At 33.1% G+C, this 17,318-nt stretch overlaps 1 protein-coding gene across 3 annotated transcripts in view; it reads left to right on the plus strand.

The window, feature by feature from the left end:
- Window positions 1-737: 737 nt before the first annotated feature.
- Window positions 738-17,318, plus strand: part of LOC132702439 (titin) — a 109,473-nt gene continuing 92,892 nt past the window's right edge. For all 3 annotated transcript variants that reach the window (XM_060671037.1, XM_060671039.1, XM_060671038.1), the window contains exon 1: window positions 738-930. In XM_060671037.1, coding sequence (XP_060527020.1) covers window positions 894-930 — 37 coding nt within the window. In that variant the 5' untranslated portion in view covers window positions 738-893. The remainder of the gene's footprint in view (window positions 931-17,318) is intronic.

Consider the following 17,318-nt stretch of genomic DNA (forward strand, 5'->3'; position numbering starts at 1 on the left):
TGAAGTATTTGCAATACGATAATACTAACCTCCACAAAAAGGTGACCCTCAAAACTGGTCTCAATTCGAAAGTTGTATTTGTAACCATGAGGATTGCTGAAGACAGCACCTGTAAACTGTATCTTGAAAAGCAGAAAACTCCTATTCCTAACCAGCTTGCAATTAAGAGTATATGTAGCTCAATTCATTCAGTTCAAGAAAGCATCCAAGCCCAAACTTCTCTCATCACTCTGGCAACGTTGCGTTGCGGATTGGTCTGAGCACCTTTTGCAATTGTTTGAATCTAAGTTTGCATTGATTTTTTTGTTATCACTTTAATTTTTGCGAATTTAAAATAAGCCCATTTTTAAAACGTTAAATTAGATTTTTAGATGATCTAAAGAGTGTTTTCAGCGCCTTCCACGCACACATCCGGTGATCCTAGACAAGGATAAATATATGGGTATTTATTTAACTTTTAGTCTTGCATCTCCATGTTGTTTTTGACCGCAGTCAGTACTGTTAGTACCAATGTATGGTATTGAATTTTAAATTAATAGTTCATCTGTGGGACCTGAATACCATTTCATATTACTCACAATTTCCAAGGAATTTCTCATAAAAATGCTTTCCGGAACTGGAAAGGCACTTGAAATTTCTCCCTTTAATTCGCGGTAGCAATCGGCAACGCCGTACCCGGAGTACCGTTCTTCGCGCGTCGCACCGTTTGGCTGGGACAATCTCGTGCTACCGAAACCTTGTGTGTTGGCGTTTTCAGTGATTAGTCTTTGGGCTACAAGTGCGGCAGTACAGGTAGCGACCGAGATTTCCGGGCAAACCGCCGAAGAACGCGCTTATTCTCCGGCGTATTTTGGTTTCCAGTTTTATAGTGTAAACGTGAGTGATTCGGTGAAATGTTTCCCTTCGTGCCGTTCTTTGTTGTCCTATTGGGTAAGTAACGTAACGAAGTAATTCAGGAAAAATATACCATTTAAAAGCAACGGAGGCATCGACTGAATTTTACACTCAAAATCAAATTTATCCCTTTCAAAAACCGTCGCTATAACAAATACGCTAAGCACGAGTTTCCCAAACAAAAGTTCCAAATCAACTATAGCCCCAACCGGAACAAAGCGATGAAATGTAAATTTTACTCCCGAACCCCTTGAATGTGCAAAATGCTTTTCCGTACGAATTCACTGCCGCCAAAGCGCTTAAAAATCAGTCGTTAAATCCAAGGACGCGAGTTATTTAAAAAAGCTCACTTTCAATTGCAAAAACAACGCAAAAATAGAAACAAAGAGATTTACATAGTTAGTACGGATCGGGAGTCGGCTGCTATTTATTAAAATCTGGGAGGTTTGACAGTGGCGTTTTCAGAAGAATTTTCAATTTCGAACGTTGTTTCTCCGGTGCAAAGCATGAAATAAACATATTTTCGAGTATATGGTAGGAAAATATTTTGATTGATATTTAAAAAATAAATATTTCAGAATCAGTGTAAGATATCGAGTTAAGTTTAGACCAGAGCTATCTTTGATGGTATTATAAAAGTTACTTCTGACAAAATTGAAATATTTTGTACAGTAGCATCGCTGAGGGGTGATGTACTTTTTTTTAAAGCCAAGAATATTACTTTTGGCAAGTAATGATAACATGATTCAGAGACAACTGTCTTAAAAACTAAATACGTTAACAAGGCGTACGACAAATTAAACGGTAAAAGACAAGGAGAAAATATTTAAAATAAAGTTGCAAGATTAAAAAAGTTTATAAGTTAGAAATATTTTTAGTTACAGGATGAATCAAAAAGTTGTTATTGTTGAATTTTATAAATTTTTAAATCGGACGCTCTATCTACTGCCTCATTGTTTCTGATTTCACTTTATTTCAAAATTATGTCAAAAGTACTTAAGATGACCCAACCCCCCCCCAAATGTTTCAAAAATTTAAGAATCGATTCGAAAGAGCAGGAAATGTTATGTAGCAAAAACAAAGCGCTGGGCAACTTTAATAAAAAGACAAAACAACAGAATTTTTTTTTGTGGGACCGCGTACCTTTTGAAAGAGGACATTCCCGGACGCATTTGTTCTAACCAAACTAACATTACTTTTTAATATACTATTTACGCAAGAATAAGAGGAAATTTGTTTGAAACGCCTATTGTATACTATTTTATAAATGTTAATATAAATATAAATTACATACTATATAATTTTCAATGATTGAACACATATACTATACATATACACAAAAACTGGCTACGTCATAACTGCCAATTGTGAAATTTATCAAAATTTTATTGTATTTCGTGTATCTCAAAAGTTAAGGCATTTAGAAGATACTTTATTATAAGGTTTTTTTCCTAAAATGGGCTCAAGAAAGATCCGTTTTAACATCGACACAAAGTTAAGAACCGCCCTGTGTACTTTTTTTCATTAATTACACAAAAAACTACTCCCTATGCACTTTGGAAATTTCCCGTACTTTAGCCACGGGTTTGGTTACAATAGCATATTTTCCGTAGATCTTAGCCACGAATGCTATTTTGACATTTGTGTATTCTTGAGGTTTTGCAAAAACATACCCAAAAACTAATGGTCTTAAGCAAAGTATATGCAACACATTGATAAACTTCTTCAATCACTCATTTATTAAGCATTGGATCAGCTCGAGCTCATGACTGTCGTAAAGGTTGTCAGAAATGCGCCTATTTGGTTACAGTATAAATTGAGTAATATTTAGAATGATAATTACAAACAACCGTGATAATATAAATCGTTTTATACAGAATTACTCGTAGATCTCAGTTCCGTCCCACGAGCAAGTTGCTTTGTTTCTTTTGCTTGATGTTGCGAACAGTCTTGTGAAAATTCTACAAATCCGGCGGGTTTTAATTAATTCCTTGGGCGAATTAGCAAAAATCGTTGTAAAATTAAAAATTCCCATTTCCGAGTTTAATTTCCGGACACACCTTTGATGCCGCGTTGAACAGGCCAAAAGTGCAAAGTGTTTTTTATTTTCCTTGGAAGATTCATAATTAAAATTATTTATAGACGTGCAGATTGGAAGCTCGAGTGTTTCAATAATAACGCATCCCATCAGTTCTACCCACAGCGAGAGTCGATTTGATATGTTCAGCAACCAAATAAATATAATACAACTCAAGTCACCTTAAGCTGAAGTTGTGGTTATTTTAGCAGTTATTTTTCTACGAAGGTATTTTTTTTCGAAAAAAAGTTCTTGTCGTGTATTGGAAAATGGTTATTTAATCTAGAATCCTTACTAATAAAATGTGATCCAACATATTAGAATTTAATAAAATAGAATAGTACGGAGCTTTATTAATCATCCAGAAAAGTTACACAACAATAAATGGTACGTCCAAAATAACAATGCAAGTTAGAAAACACTAAGATAATAATATTGAAAAGTAACTAAAGTTTTTATATTATAGACAAATACAAATTTTTATCAATAGCTAAATGAATATCCACTAGATCCTATTGAGATTGGAAAATGTTATTTGGTGTATTAAAAGGCTAGTATAAAATATTTTTGTTGCCTCGCTCCCCATTTCTTGCATTTTTCAAACCTAAATACTAATCACTCCTGAATGGAAAAGAGTCCATGGGGGTCAGTTATAGCTTACATCACAAAAAAAAAATCTACTGTTATCTATCCCAAACCATCCAAATCTGATTATATAAATCTTACTTTCATAGTTTAAGCAGCCATACACAAATCTGCCCATTGTAGCATAATATATTGACTGCAATTTGTTGTTATTTTTTGAATTGTTGAAAAAGCTAAGCTTACTACCACCTATTGACATATATAAAGCATTTTTTATTACACTTAAATTATTATTATTTCCGAAAAGTAACAATCAAAATGTGTGTGTTTAAGGCTATGGTTTTAAGAAAGTTCACTTAAAGTTTACAAATCCCGATTTATGTTTTCTTTCGTCATCTCCAAAACAATAATAAATTTGTGTATCGTCGGCAAACGCCTGGGTCTTACAGAACATTGAACTTAGCATACCTGAAGCATAGACAATAAATAGCAGTGAGCTTAGAATGGACTCCTGTAATACAAGCGAGGGAATTTGCCTTTGCCACGGAAATTTATTTAAAATGAAAACGGAACATTAAAAATTCAAATTGAATCATTTTTTGGTTCAAATTTCATTAAAAAAATTGCATGGGTTGCTGGTGTTGACCATTTGCCCTACAAGTTGCAGTTTGGACGGTATCTGTTATGGTTTTAATAGTTAGAACATTACAGTACTTCTCATCTTTTCTAAATGCTTCGTCAAAAAATGATTGACGTTTAGACCAAGGACCATTGGTTGACAAACATCTCCAAAGCAATGTAGAAGCCATAGCTATTAGGAAATGTCTTCATTCTCGATTCAGTTCATATTAACGCACTCTTAGTATAAAGTAAAGCAAATATTTGCTTAAGAATATTTTATTTGGTTAAAACGCGGCTTTGTATTCTATCTCAACGATAACCCGAATAAAGAGTGTCTCGCCTGTTGCAATAGTTTGTAACACACATCATTGTGTTAGAGTTTTATACGAAACAAAAATCATACATCTACGAATATAATTATTTGCATAAATGTTCGCGTTAAACATGATTGCATGTGCTTCCCACAATAACTACCACATGGAATTACTATGTCAATTATTAGATTGTTCTATTTAACGGTAATTTACTGTATTTTTTATGGTTCTCAAGGTACGAATGTTTACATAGTTGTTTAGCTAGTAAATAGCCGCATCTTTTAAAATGACTCCTTCAGTTGACTTTATTTACCTATATGGGTAAGCTATTGATTATAGTATTATAGACGGTGAGTTAGATTTTTTATAACAGGTATTTAACAGCTTAAAGATGGAAATTAAAAGAATATATAAACGTATGTGCTTTCTTTTTTGTTTTACCTCTACGATTTGATGCACCAAATAATTATTTTAATATCTATATGGTGATACATTTTACATATTAATAAAAAGAATAAGAAGAAGACGGTACTCCATTTAACCTTTTCAAACTTTTTTACGGGGAATATTTATTATTTAACTAACCAAAACAAACCATCCAAATTTCTCAAAATGTACATACTTCTATAACGAATAATTATTTTAAGTGATGCAAAGTACATTTCCATGGAAATATAACAGTAGATCAAATTTTATACCCAAATTGTAACTAATTTATCGCCCAAAAGTCAATGGAAACGATAAGCGACGTTTATCGCCATCCAGAAATATAATTGGAATAGAATCAGACAATAAATATATTTTTTTAATTAGTAAAAAATTTTCAATTAATCAACCAACCAAAACTTGAAAAATTCACAAAATCAGCAAAAGTACTTTACCCAAGTGTTTGAAATTTGCAGCCATGGAGGAAAGATTTAGGATGAAGATGATGATAATGATTTTTGGTTAGATTTTCTTTGTGTTTCCACTATCTTGTTGTCTATAATTTTATAAATATAATTAAAATCTTTATAAATATACATTACTAAATGCGATTGAAGTTTCGTAGCACCATCAGTGCTTGTGCCAATAAGTCGATTGCAGGTGTATTATCGGTAATTTATTTCTATTATTTTCATTTATTATTATCTATTTATTTTTATTATACTTATTACTATTAAATCACTCCAAATACTACTTATATACTAAAGTATACAATAACAATAAAATATATAACATTAATTTTGAACTCTATTGTATTAGTTAGATAGCCTGATGATTGGTCAAAATTTCCCTATGTTTGTTCTACACCGCTTAGTATGAAATGTTGGCACTTCTCTGACCGAAACTCTTTTAACTCTAATATCTATTTGACTACGGCAGGTAGATAAATCAATCTCATTAATTATTAATTCAAGAATGCATAATAATTCAGCTATTTTCCTTCGCTGCTCTCATCGCTAAAGTAAAATCTTACTTGAAGCACTTTCTTTGAATTTTTTCCACAATAATGATAATATTTAATGAATCCAATAACGAAACAAATACGACACACTTTATTGATCAATATTATTCAACGTAATTATTAGAATTTAATATAAATAGTATGCCAAAGATAGTTTCTCACTCGAACCTAAAAAAAAACTTCAATCAATCGTTCTTAAACCTGCAAGTTTTTCAAAAACATTCAAATATTTAAAACAAATACTGTGATGCAGCAGTATGTGAAAATGCTCATATCGTAGGGCTACATGCCGCTATCGAAGCCGATGGCGGTCATTTTATTCTTTTTTTTTTCGTATTCATGTGTTAGAAGTTTAGGTATACATAATTTTTTTTCTTTTTTAATTAAGGACAGAATTATTTAAGATAAATTTTGAGAATTTGCAAGTATACTTTTACAATAAAAATATCAGGAACAATATTTAAAACCTAATATCCAAACCATAAACCATTTTGGCGGTCAAAATATTATATTTTAAATTTAAATATATTCAGTACTGCATTAGCATATCTATGGTTGGTACTGCTCTGGTATATTTATTAATATTAAATCTAGATATCAACCATTATCACTAAGAACATTCTGGAAAAAAATACGGAATTACATAATCCATATCGACACGCAACGCAGGCTTCCAAATCGTCATTGTACCACATATTTGCAATGTTCTATGGAACTCTGTGGTACATATTATATAGCATTATTATATGTATTGCATTTTAACTTGGCGTGCTATATACTGTTTAAAAAATAATATGCAATCAAGCTTCGATCACAAATGCGCACATAAAATCTCAACTCTGAAACTTCTTTTCATTGTTGGTTTGGTTTGACATTAATAAAGAAAAAACTAAAAAAAAAAAAGACAAAAATGGAAGAACATTCTACAAGTTCAAATTCATTGGATTTTGGTTCTCTATTACTGCCCCATCTGCTTTTACAAAGAGATTTTTTTCGATAATCAACCTAAAATGGCGATACAAGGGCAAGTTGCGAGGCATATAAAGGTTTTGTACAAAAAAAAGTTAAGTTGTAGAGCAAAGTCCGAAAAAAAATATAACGTTAAAATTTAAATACATATTTTTGTAATAAGTTTTATTGCTAAGCGTTTTATTGTGATGTATATGTATATTTTTTGTCGACGTACGATATTATTTTCACTTTTAATTTTCAAAATTATATTTCGGCTGAAAAAAGTTCACTTCCTAAGTAGTAGGGATCTACATAAACCCATCCTCTCAATCTATTAAAGCAAATTTACACTCGTTCAATAATGTTAGTCAACGGGGGAACAGTTTTTGACCTACGAAAACATTTTTTTGATATTTGCGTTTGGCTTTAGAGGTGTTTGGAGTAGACATTTTCAGACCCCGCGAGGTAAACGTTAAAAATACCAAGGAAAGCACACTTGACGGGAAAAAGTGTATCAATTTCACGTCGAAGAAGAAAGTGGCGACCTTACGGACGAAGACGTATGCCACCGCAATTCCACGCGTTTTTTATTTTTTCTTCTCCGTTGTAATTGTCGCGTTCCGCACCTGTTGCGATTTACGAAGCCAATAAAACCAGTCTTCGCGAATAAACGTATCGGTGTATGGGTACATTTATCTCGTACAGGATGTTTGTCTGATTCGCATCGAGAACGCGCGTTTCAAAATATGCAATTGGCAATTTCCTTTTTCATGCACGTTATTTTGTCGCGTCGACGAGATGCGTGTCTCGGTTTTGTTTCTCGTTTTCGCACGGCCGACTTAATGTTTCGTATATCTTATTTGATCATTTCGTTGACGAAAAATAGCCCATTTTTGACATGGGGAGATACTGCGACGATCACAACTACCGTTTTTCGCATTCGCTAACCTAAAAAAAGTAGAAAATCCATTCTTTTTTAAATATAAATACATTATCGTAATTATCGTTTACATTTATAGTACAGTACGACTGCAAAAAAGAAAAAATGGATATCGCCAATGAAAATGAGTTTGATTTCTACGAAATTGTGTTCCTTAATGATATGCGAATATTTAAGTAGGTAAATCTACATGAAAAAATTATCATGAAATGTTAAATCATCGAATACTCTGTCCATGTAATAAAAATAATAAAATAAAAATATATCTTACCGTATAAAACATAATTTTCCAAGAGTAAATATTCAAGCAAACCATATTCAGTTTGTATTTATGATGGAACATCTTCATCATCAGAGTCAAAATTGGAACTGGTACTACCAGAAAATGATCCTTCGTCTACATTAATAACCAGATTGCTTTCGTAGTTGTGTGAAACGTCTGCTCCGTACTATACACTTCACAGTCTACAAAATCACTACGCAGCTTGGGATTTTAAAGACTTTTTGTTCGAGAGGGACGCATTGTTTTTCTATCGTGCTATTCTCCGGAACACTATGAAACTTTCGCAAAATCAATTGTAATTTTATTTTGCATGCACCGTGTATAAACTGTCTTTCACATCTCGCCGAAATTCAAAATTACGGTAAACTTTGATAAATATTGAAATTTGTACTGGTAATTGCGATTTAAAATTATATTTTTCAAATTTCTCGCGAACCCTCTATGATAGACGAAAACTTAAACCCTCTTTCGACACAATTTACTGCTTAAATTTACAATTAAATTTTCGCATCTATAACAGTTTCTCATTTATCGCCAATAATTTATCCACAAAAACGGAAAATTTTCAGATCTTTTAGATTTTTTACTCATAAACGACACATCCTGTATATAATTTAAATAAAAGTTATAGCCCTGGAACTCTCCACTTCCTGGTATATGAATTTTTTCAAATAAGTAGAAGATTTTGGAGAAAATACTTGTTTTCTGAAACTATGCAGTACGTCGTAATTTTTCGATAAAGTTAATGGTTTTCCAGCAAATTAATTTTTCCTGGAAGCTAAAATAAGAAAAACAAATTTTTCTAAATTGTTTTAAAAATACTTGTCAAGTCTTGATTGCTCCCAGTTTCTACGCTTTAGATGTAGATGTAGACTTTCACTTCTCTGCTAAATTTGAAATCGATAGTTACAAATTTGAGACATCTATTACATTTTTGAATATGGTACAGAATGTTCCGAACACCCTGTACAATATGGGAAAACTTAAAATACAAAAGTTTTAGCTATCTATACGGACCATATAGTCGTGTGAAAGAAATTGGCAATTTTCAGTTTTTTAACAAATTGCCGATGCGCCCTGTATGTTTTTGAAAAATTATTAAGAATAAAGGTTTTTGATCAGGATCTCGCGCGTCTTTTGATTCAAGAATTTTTCGGATCGCGTATACCGCTTATATTGCGAAAAAAAGATAGACGCCTTTTCCGATCGCGGCTGTTTCCTACAGGTCACGAGACACCTGTTTAAAAGGAGAGAAATTTCAGCATCCTAGCTCCAACGAAAAAAATGGAAACCTTTTTTTGCGACGCTGATTCTATCTGTACCGATGGCGACGCTATACGATGCACCGTTTTCGAGATATAAGTTTCGTTGAAAGGCGCGCATGATTTCGAAAAATTCGATTTCATCGATTTCTCGAAAGCCTGGTGTGACCGTTATATTAGTATCCCAGTATTTTTTAATTATATTTTCTGTATGTGTTATACAACTGATAAAATTTTCGTTGGTAACTGTCTGGAGAGCTACCTTCCAAACAGATACTACTTCAGCATCATCGGGAGTACTGTCATCATATCATATCATCCTATTTTCACTGAGCCATTTCAGCAATTATTTCCTCCGTAGCACACGGCAAGTTGGTTTTGTAATTTTTGACAATTTTTAACAACTCACATTGTAGACCATTTTGTTGGTAATTAATCCGCTTACTGCGCAGCCAATTGATTAATTCTTCTTTTCTTGTCGATGTATTTGGTATAATTTCCCGAAGTCCAGAATGATATCGTGTGTTATCCATAATAATTAAAGACGGTCTTTCGAGTTTCGGCAGCAGTTTTTCAAAAATGCAACCTTGTTTTGTAGTGGAAATTACTGTAATTATCCAAGGCGTAATAGACAAAGTTAGAACACTGGCAGGTAAAGTCTGTTCATAGATATAAGAAAGTGATTAACTGATACGAATTAAGCAAAGACCCGGGTAAGCGTAAGAATGAAATATTGCCGAACAGGTCCGTACTGTGCTTAGAATTTAACTATTTGGGGTTTTGGTTAGGAAAGATACTAAACAATATTTATTTATTTATGTATTTATGTTTAAATCTAAAATAAAATTACAAATTATTTTTATTACCTACTTAAATTACATAAAATTACTCACATAATATATCAGTATCACTATCGCTATCATCACCTGTTATAATTATTATTTGTTCTATATTATTTGAAATATGGATATACGATTGTTCTGCTTTTTCTATATGTTAAACAGAATTTGCCCAACTTTGTGGAGGGATGATAAAAACTTGTGTTTCTATAAGTTTGAGGGCATTGGATTTAACACGGGGAAAAACAGTGTTACGACGAATGGCAGATTTCAGTTGGTGCCAAACATGTTCAATGGGATTAAATATACAGTGGTAAGGTGGAGGCCTTAAAAATAGATTTTTTTCATAATTATCACAGACGTATTCCTTTTGTAGGTTCAGGCTTTGTAGAACCTCAATTAATTGTTTTTTGGTATAATCTTCGTGAAAATAAATGTCGTTATTATACATGTAGTTTTGGATTGTTGCTTTTGTGTCACATGAGGAAGGGGTTTTAATCAACTGTCTACTGTGATAACTTGCATTGTCCATTACAATGACGCATTAGGAAAATATTTGGAACTAGTTTGTTTTTAAACCAACTTTCAAATAAATCAGCGGTGGTGTCCTCATGGTAATCCAGAGAAGAATCTTTAATATTTTTCGCAGACAGAAAAAGTCCATTTCGAACACAACCATCTTTAGAGCCAGCATGCAAAATAGTAATTCTTTTACCTCTTTTTGATGGCGAGTTTGTTTTACACTTATCAGCTGAGTCAACCCAACCCTTTTACCGGGGTATAATAAGCGTCGAACCAGGTTTCATCCAAGTAAATAATTGGCCTTTGTTCTCTGTAAATTCTAATTTTTTCTAGATATCCCGATCGCCATTTCCGAATTCTAAAAGATTCCATTAAAACTTACCTTTTGTCATTTTTTTAGAATCTAAAACCCATGTGTTAAATACACTTCCATAAGGTAGTTCTGCCACATTTAACACCGATTTCATCTTTTTCAAGCCTCCTAATTCCCATATCTAATGTAGGCACGCTTTGTTCCTCGTATAACTGGTAAATTTTACGCCGTATTATATCTTGATCACTTTCATCTACACTCGAGAAAATGTCAGCATCGCTTCTTTTTTTCCTCGCTAAAATGGGATTATTCACAATTTTCCAGTTGATGTTGGAATTTTCGTCAATGTGGCCGTTTCTTCTAAAGATGCTTGCTTGTTGGCACCACGTTCAATAAGAATCAAATAAACATTGTTTATAACTTCCTTAGTCTCAATAGAATAGTGTTTTCTACATTTTGGCGGGAGCATCTCCTGAGATGCACTCGCACATATTTTGCATAATTCGCACACGATTCAACACACGCTGTATTACACACGAAATAAGAATGATTGCTAATAAACCTAAACTAAGTAGTATACCAAACTAAAGAATATTAAACACAGGTAGATATAAAATTATTTACTATTACGGACCACAGTTTTACCTGAATTTAAATTCCGAAACTTTAGGTAATAATCTTGTTACATTGTATATTAATGACCACTCTTGGATAATCTCATTCAAAACCAATTGATCACTTTCTTATATCTATGAACAGACCATAAATGGGTAGGTTTTTTTAGTCGGTGCAACTATGAGAGACTTAAAAACCTTTTTTCTTAATTTGAACAGCGACAGTGTGAATCGGAATTTTATAAAAATGAATTCGTGTGTAATGACTGTTTTGAAAAGTAACAATTGTATTTTACGTTAATGTTGATATCCACTCTTATATAAGCTCATGTAAGTTAATAAGACATGTTGACATATTACAATATATTTTCTACTATGTATATACAAGGCTCTTATTTGTTATTTATGTATATGGAATATTATGGATAAATTAATTTTTAGAAAGTTATAATTAAAATTATAAATAAATATATAATGTAAAATACCAGAGATCGATTTAATTTTTGTGTTTTTCATTTAAGCAATCACCCCTCCGAAACGAAATGGGTTTTGAAGTATTCTACTGTAAATAATAACAGTCAATCATCAAACCAACAAAAACTAAAGTTATTTTCCATTACTTTCTGAAGCTTGTGTTTATAACTAATTAGTTTGCTTGGTATTCCAAACCATAACCTTGTTTTCAGCGCCTGCTAAGTGGTCAAAAAGCTGGCTCATGTTGAGTAGCGACATTTGTGATCTGTTTTGGAGGTTATATGCATTTTGTTGATCCGTGAACAATATTAATTACATGTTAGAAGAGCACTCAACTTTGAAATTACAGTTATTCATATATTTATATACATATACATGTCGTTTTACAGTTACAAGAATTTATATTTATCCACTCACAATTTTGCATAACTATACCGCATAGATGGACAGCCAATAATACTATTTTCCTTTTTAGTTTGCAAAAAAAAGTGGATACAATTGAAGTAAAAGTGCACCATGATTTGAATAGAATAGATGTGATAGTGGCATACACATTTTAAAACGTCCTTTATAGCGAAATGGATCAAGTAGGGGAAATAATCAAATAAACTAAAATAATAAATATAATAAAGCATTGTGGATTATTTGCGTTATAAGTCCTTTAAACATCTCGCTCGTGATTTTGTTGGGAGACTGCGACGCGCGATCAGCCGAGTAACCAAATATTCAAATTATTCTAAAGACCAATTGAACAAATGGTAAAGACTGATGAAAATACTGACTCTGGGAGGTCGTGAGAAAAAGACGGTCAGCAATCATGACTGTCAGTAATACGTTTCGTGCTAGAGCCGCTTAACATAGCTACAATATCGAGATATGTGTATGGGTTCTGAATGGAATAAATAGAGCAACTGAAAATATCCATCAAAAAGAGTACAGGACGCAATTTTCTTGTGCCAGTATGCCGTTTTTATTCACAATAATGACAGTACGATTATGTATACCACGTTAAAAAACGTTCTTTTTTAAACAATGCCCGTCTCAAAAAGTACCAATATTTACACACAAGGAATCTCAGCATTTCGACTGCAGTTTCACAAACAAACTGATCGCGCCACTGGATCCCACGTGACGAAACGAGATACAGAGTGTCTAAAATGCCAAACTTAGCTTTATTAATATTAAGGCACTGTGTAAAACGATAAAAAATGGAAAACCACAAGCGTTCCCTTTTTTCTCAGACAATGGATTTCGCTAAACGGTTTTCGCAAAGGTAGTGTAAACGTCGCAAGCGACGCGGACCGACTTTAAATCGATACACCCATTAAATTTTACAACGTCCACTTTTCGTAACCTCATGCGCTCGAGCGATTGCCTCGTGCATACGGAAAACGTTCGGTCGTTGCAAAATATCGCTCTACTTATATCGGCCGCCGGTAAAATCCTTTCGATATCCTGACTGCGACTCGCGACTGAGCGTCACGCCTACGCAACGTACCGCGTCGCATACGGAAAAATTAAAACGGACAAAAAGCTACAAAGAGAAAGGAAAATGGCTGCAATTGGAACGAGGTAGATTTACTTCACGCCTTTCTAAAACCGGGAATACATCTGAGCAACGTTTCGATTTTTATTTATTTATCTAAGATAATCCCACGTACTATAAATAAAAAAATAGGAAAACTGAAAATAAGGTATTTCGTAATGCAATACAATAATAAACAATACAATTCAAGCTCCTTATTAATATAGGGTATTAAAGTTTAATTTCCAATTTTTTGTTTATTCCATCATTTGATAAGTTTTGAAGGGTAATAACGCATAAACTTACAGCAAGGCATTTTTGGTGGTCAGAAATTTGAAACTTTACTTAGTTTCTAGGCGCTAGTTATAAACTTTCCAGTGAAATATTTTATTATAACTTTTTTACTTTTTAATTTTTGCTAAGTAGCAAATCTGATAAATTGAATAGATATTCTTATTTAACATCGATATAATCCTTATTGATAGATTGACTTTAACTTGATCTTGACAACAACAATAAATGTTAAAAGTCAGAAAATCAATTTTTTGTAATTGCTTTTAGTGCGCGCGACGGAAAATCCTGAAATACGCCCAAGGCGCTTACGTGCAGGAAAAAGGATAAACAAAACGACAATTCTGGACATCCATCATAATGAGACACTTTGGCCTTGAATTTTTGACTTGACCTACCAGCAAGATTAAACTTGTGTAACTTATTATTATAAAAGCAATTGAATGATGATGCTTTTTAAACAAGATATTGTTTACGGACGAAACTACTTTTGGTATTATTGGTGCAGTTTTCAATTGGAGAAACAATTTGGGAGCAAGAGAACGGAATTATTGTTTATTTTTATGTGAACTACCAGGGCGACTTAACGGTGAAGGGTATTTGCGATTTTTGCAAAACATTTTACTATTTCTACTAAAAAACTGGTTAAATTATACTCGATTGGTTCGAGATTTTCTGGATGAAAGTTTCTCTTCATTTATAAAGATGAAATCACAGCTCATGAGTATCTTCTACAGAAGATTCATGAGGAAGTTGATGAACAAGTAAATGTATTCATGCTAATGGAAGACATTGCTCAATTACTGAACGAATGAATAAATAAAGCATCCATTGACATCTGCTGTCGGGGAAACGTGGAGTGTGTTGGACATGTGATGAAAAATGCAAAATACTATGCAAGGCAAGATATCACGTGGGCGAGCTCCAGGTCACTCAGTACACTATTCAGACTAGCATGGTCAAGCTATGATTGGCAATGGCGGTTACCAACGTTCTGAAAGGACTTGGTTCTTCAGAAAAAGAAAATAATATCACTACATCAATGCAAAAAGTTTTAAGTAAAAGCGACCACAAACAAGTGGAAATACAATTGGCATTGAAAAACAGGCCAACAGATACTTTGGTGCCAGCGAGTTTTCGACAGTATAACTAGGTATTTAACGTGTTACAGTTACATATACATATTACTATTATCAGTTAAAAACAAAAACATGTGGATTTAAGTATTTATTACAAAAACTAGATTTACATATATTAGTCAGTTATCATTTGAAATTTACTTTTGTAAGACTAGGTCAGTCCAGCATCTGTCGAATAGCATGTGACTATCCTATCGTCATTTCCTCCTCTTCTGTGAACATTTATGCTCACATTACAAATTTCAAAGCATAGTTTCCACTAATTTTGTACTGTTAAACAAATAAACACCAAGCGTTAGATGCAGCCTGGTTGATTGATGTTGGTGAATCTTTAATATGTTGCCTTATTTGAGGACCCTTAAATATAGCAGGTTTTGAGTGTTCCTTGTTAATCCCAGGAAATTAACGTTGTAATTACCCGAAACAATTTCCATTTCCATTTAAAGCCTTCACAAAATGTTTCGTCAGTCCCAGCGGAAGTAAGATTTTTTTCTCTCGAAACCAAAGGTTCGTTGATCCCGTTTTGTTTTCCTTGAATCATGACATCTCTTGAAGATCAATTTTTGTTAACCCAATGCAAAAGTGCCCAAAAATTTATTTTTGTGTCTAAATTCCTTAGTTCCTGTTTTTGTTATTTTGTTCGGTATATAATTAATTATAAATTTAAAATTTAAATTATATATCGGTAACCCATTTCTACAATCTACCCTGAAGTTATCGACAATCCTCATGTTTTGCTTTATAATTGTATTTAATGGTCGTTCCAAGCGCAGCGGGGTGCTATTTTGTCCGCCTAAAACGGTTAAAAATGGAAACAAGTGACGAACTATTATCACGTGCTTTAGAACCCGACATTTTCTTCTATATGAAAAAGTCTGTAGCTGTGCTATAAGTTTGATAACATGCTCTACTACTTGCGGAATATTTATTAGGTGCTCTAAGATTGAGTTTTATCCTTCAAGAGTAAACGTTTAAAAATAAGGTTATTAAGGACGCTATAAAACCCTTTCAAAAAACCCAAATGAATATTTGAGAGGGAAAAAATTCATTGAAAGTCTAGTTGGCCCGGAGTACTTTGCGATTTGGATTCGAATGGGTTCCGATTAATTATCGTTCTCGTATAGACTATAACTCCTAACGTTATACGACTGCGTCAATACTCTTACGGTCCTTCCAGTACGTTTAGCGACGCGTACATCGCATTATGCAAATCGCGGTAGCAAAGCATTGCATTTCAACCGACATCTCCAGTTCAATTAGACACTTTCTACGCAGCAATGCAATTCATTACAGTGGTCGGGCGATGATACCGTTAAGATCCCTTCGGCTCGTTAACATCTTATAGAAAAGCGCGGGGAACGCCCACGTTCAAAACGGATGAGCTAATAATATGAATAAGCGTTAACAAATATCGGCAATTAAACGGAATCGTGAAAACGAAAACGGCTTAATTACGTTATAGTGAAATCATTTTCCTTCGACAACGACATTGATGGGGACCGGACATCGCGTGGACGTAGATGACTGATATCGCTTATCTCTTTAGAGTTGCGCACTGCCGACGTTTTTTTTTTTTTAAATAATAATAATAATAAAGTTTCTTACATAACATAACACAGTAAAACGACGTCAAACGGAAATAACAAAAGTGTCATACAAACATAGACTAAACATATAAAAAAACTTAACGGCACGGCAAAGATACCCATTTCTCTGAACACGTTTCGACATGATTGAACCAGCCCCTTTTCATTTATAACTCGAACTGTTCTTTTTGCAATACAAAAATATCTTGTATTCTTCTATGACGAAGTAAAATTTCTATTATCTGAATACTTACCAAGGACCAAAATTCCGTAACATATCGAGTTTAATCTATTTTTTTTATATCGTAAGGATTGATGTGAATTTCAGAATCGTCAGAAAATTTCTTGAGCAAACATACAAAAAAAAGGCGAAAGTACTGAACCCCGAGGAACACTCTACTTAAACTCGGCTGTTTGTACCAACATGTTAGTTGTTGTATTTTTTGGAATTTCAACTAGACTGTATCTATCTGTTAGAATATCTTTTACATGTTTTAAAGAGTTATTTGAACGTGTGTCAATTTTGCAAATAAAAAATTGTGACGCAAAGACTCAAACAAATTATTAAAATCAAGCATGGCTGTACAAATTCCATTCCTCTGTTCCTCATTGTTCTTTATATCATTTGCTATGACTACTAG

The sequence above is a fragment of the Cylas formicarius genome, unplaced genomic scaffold, assembly GCF_029955315.1.
Source record: "Cylas formicarius isolate icCylForm1 unplaced genomic scaffold, icCylForm1.1 PGA_scaffold_5__7_contigs__length_24384050, whole genome shotgun sequence".
NCBI lineage: Eukaryota > Metazoa > Arthropoda > Insecta > Coleoptera > Brentidae > Cylas > Cylas formicarius.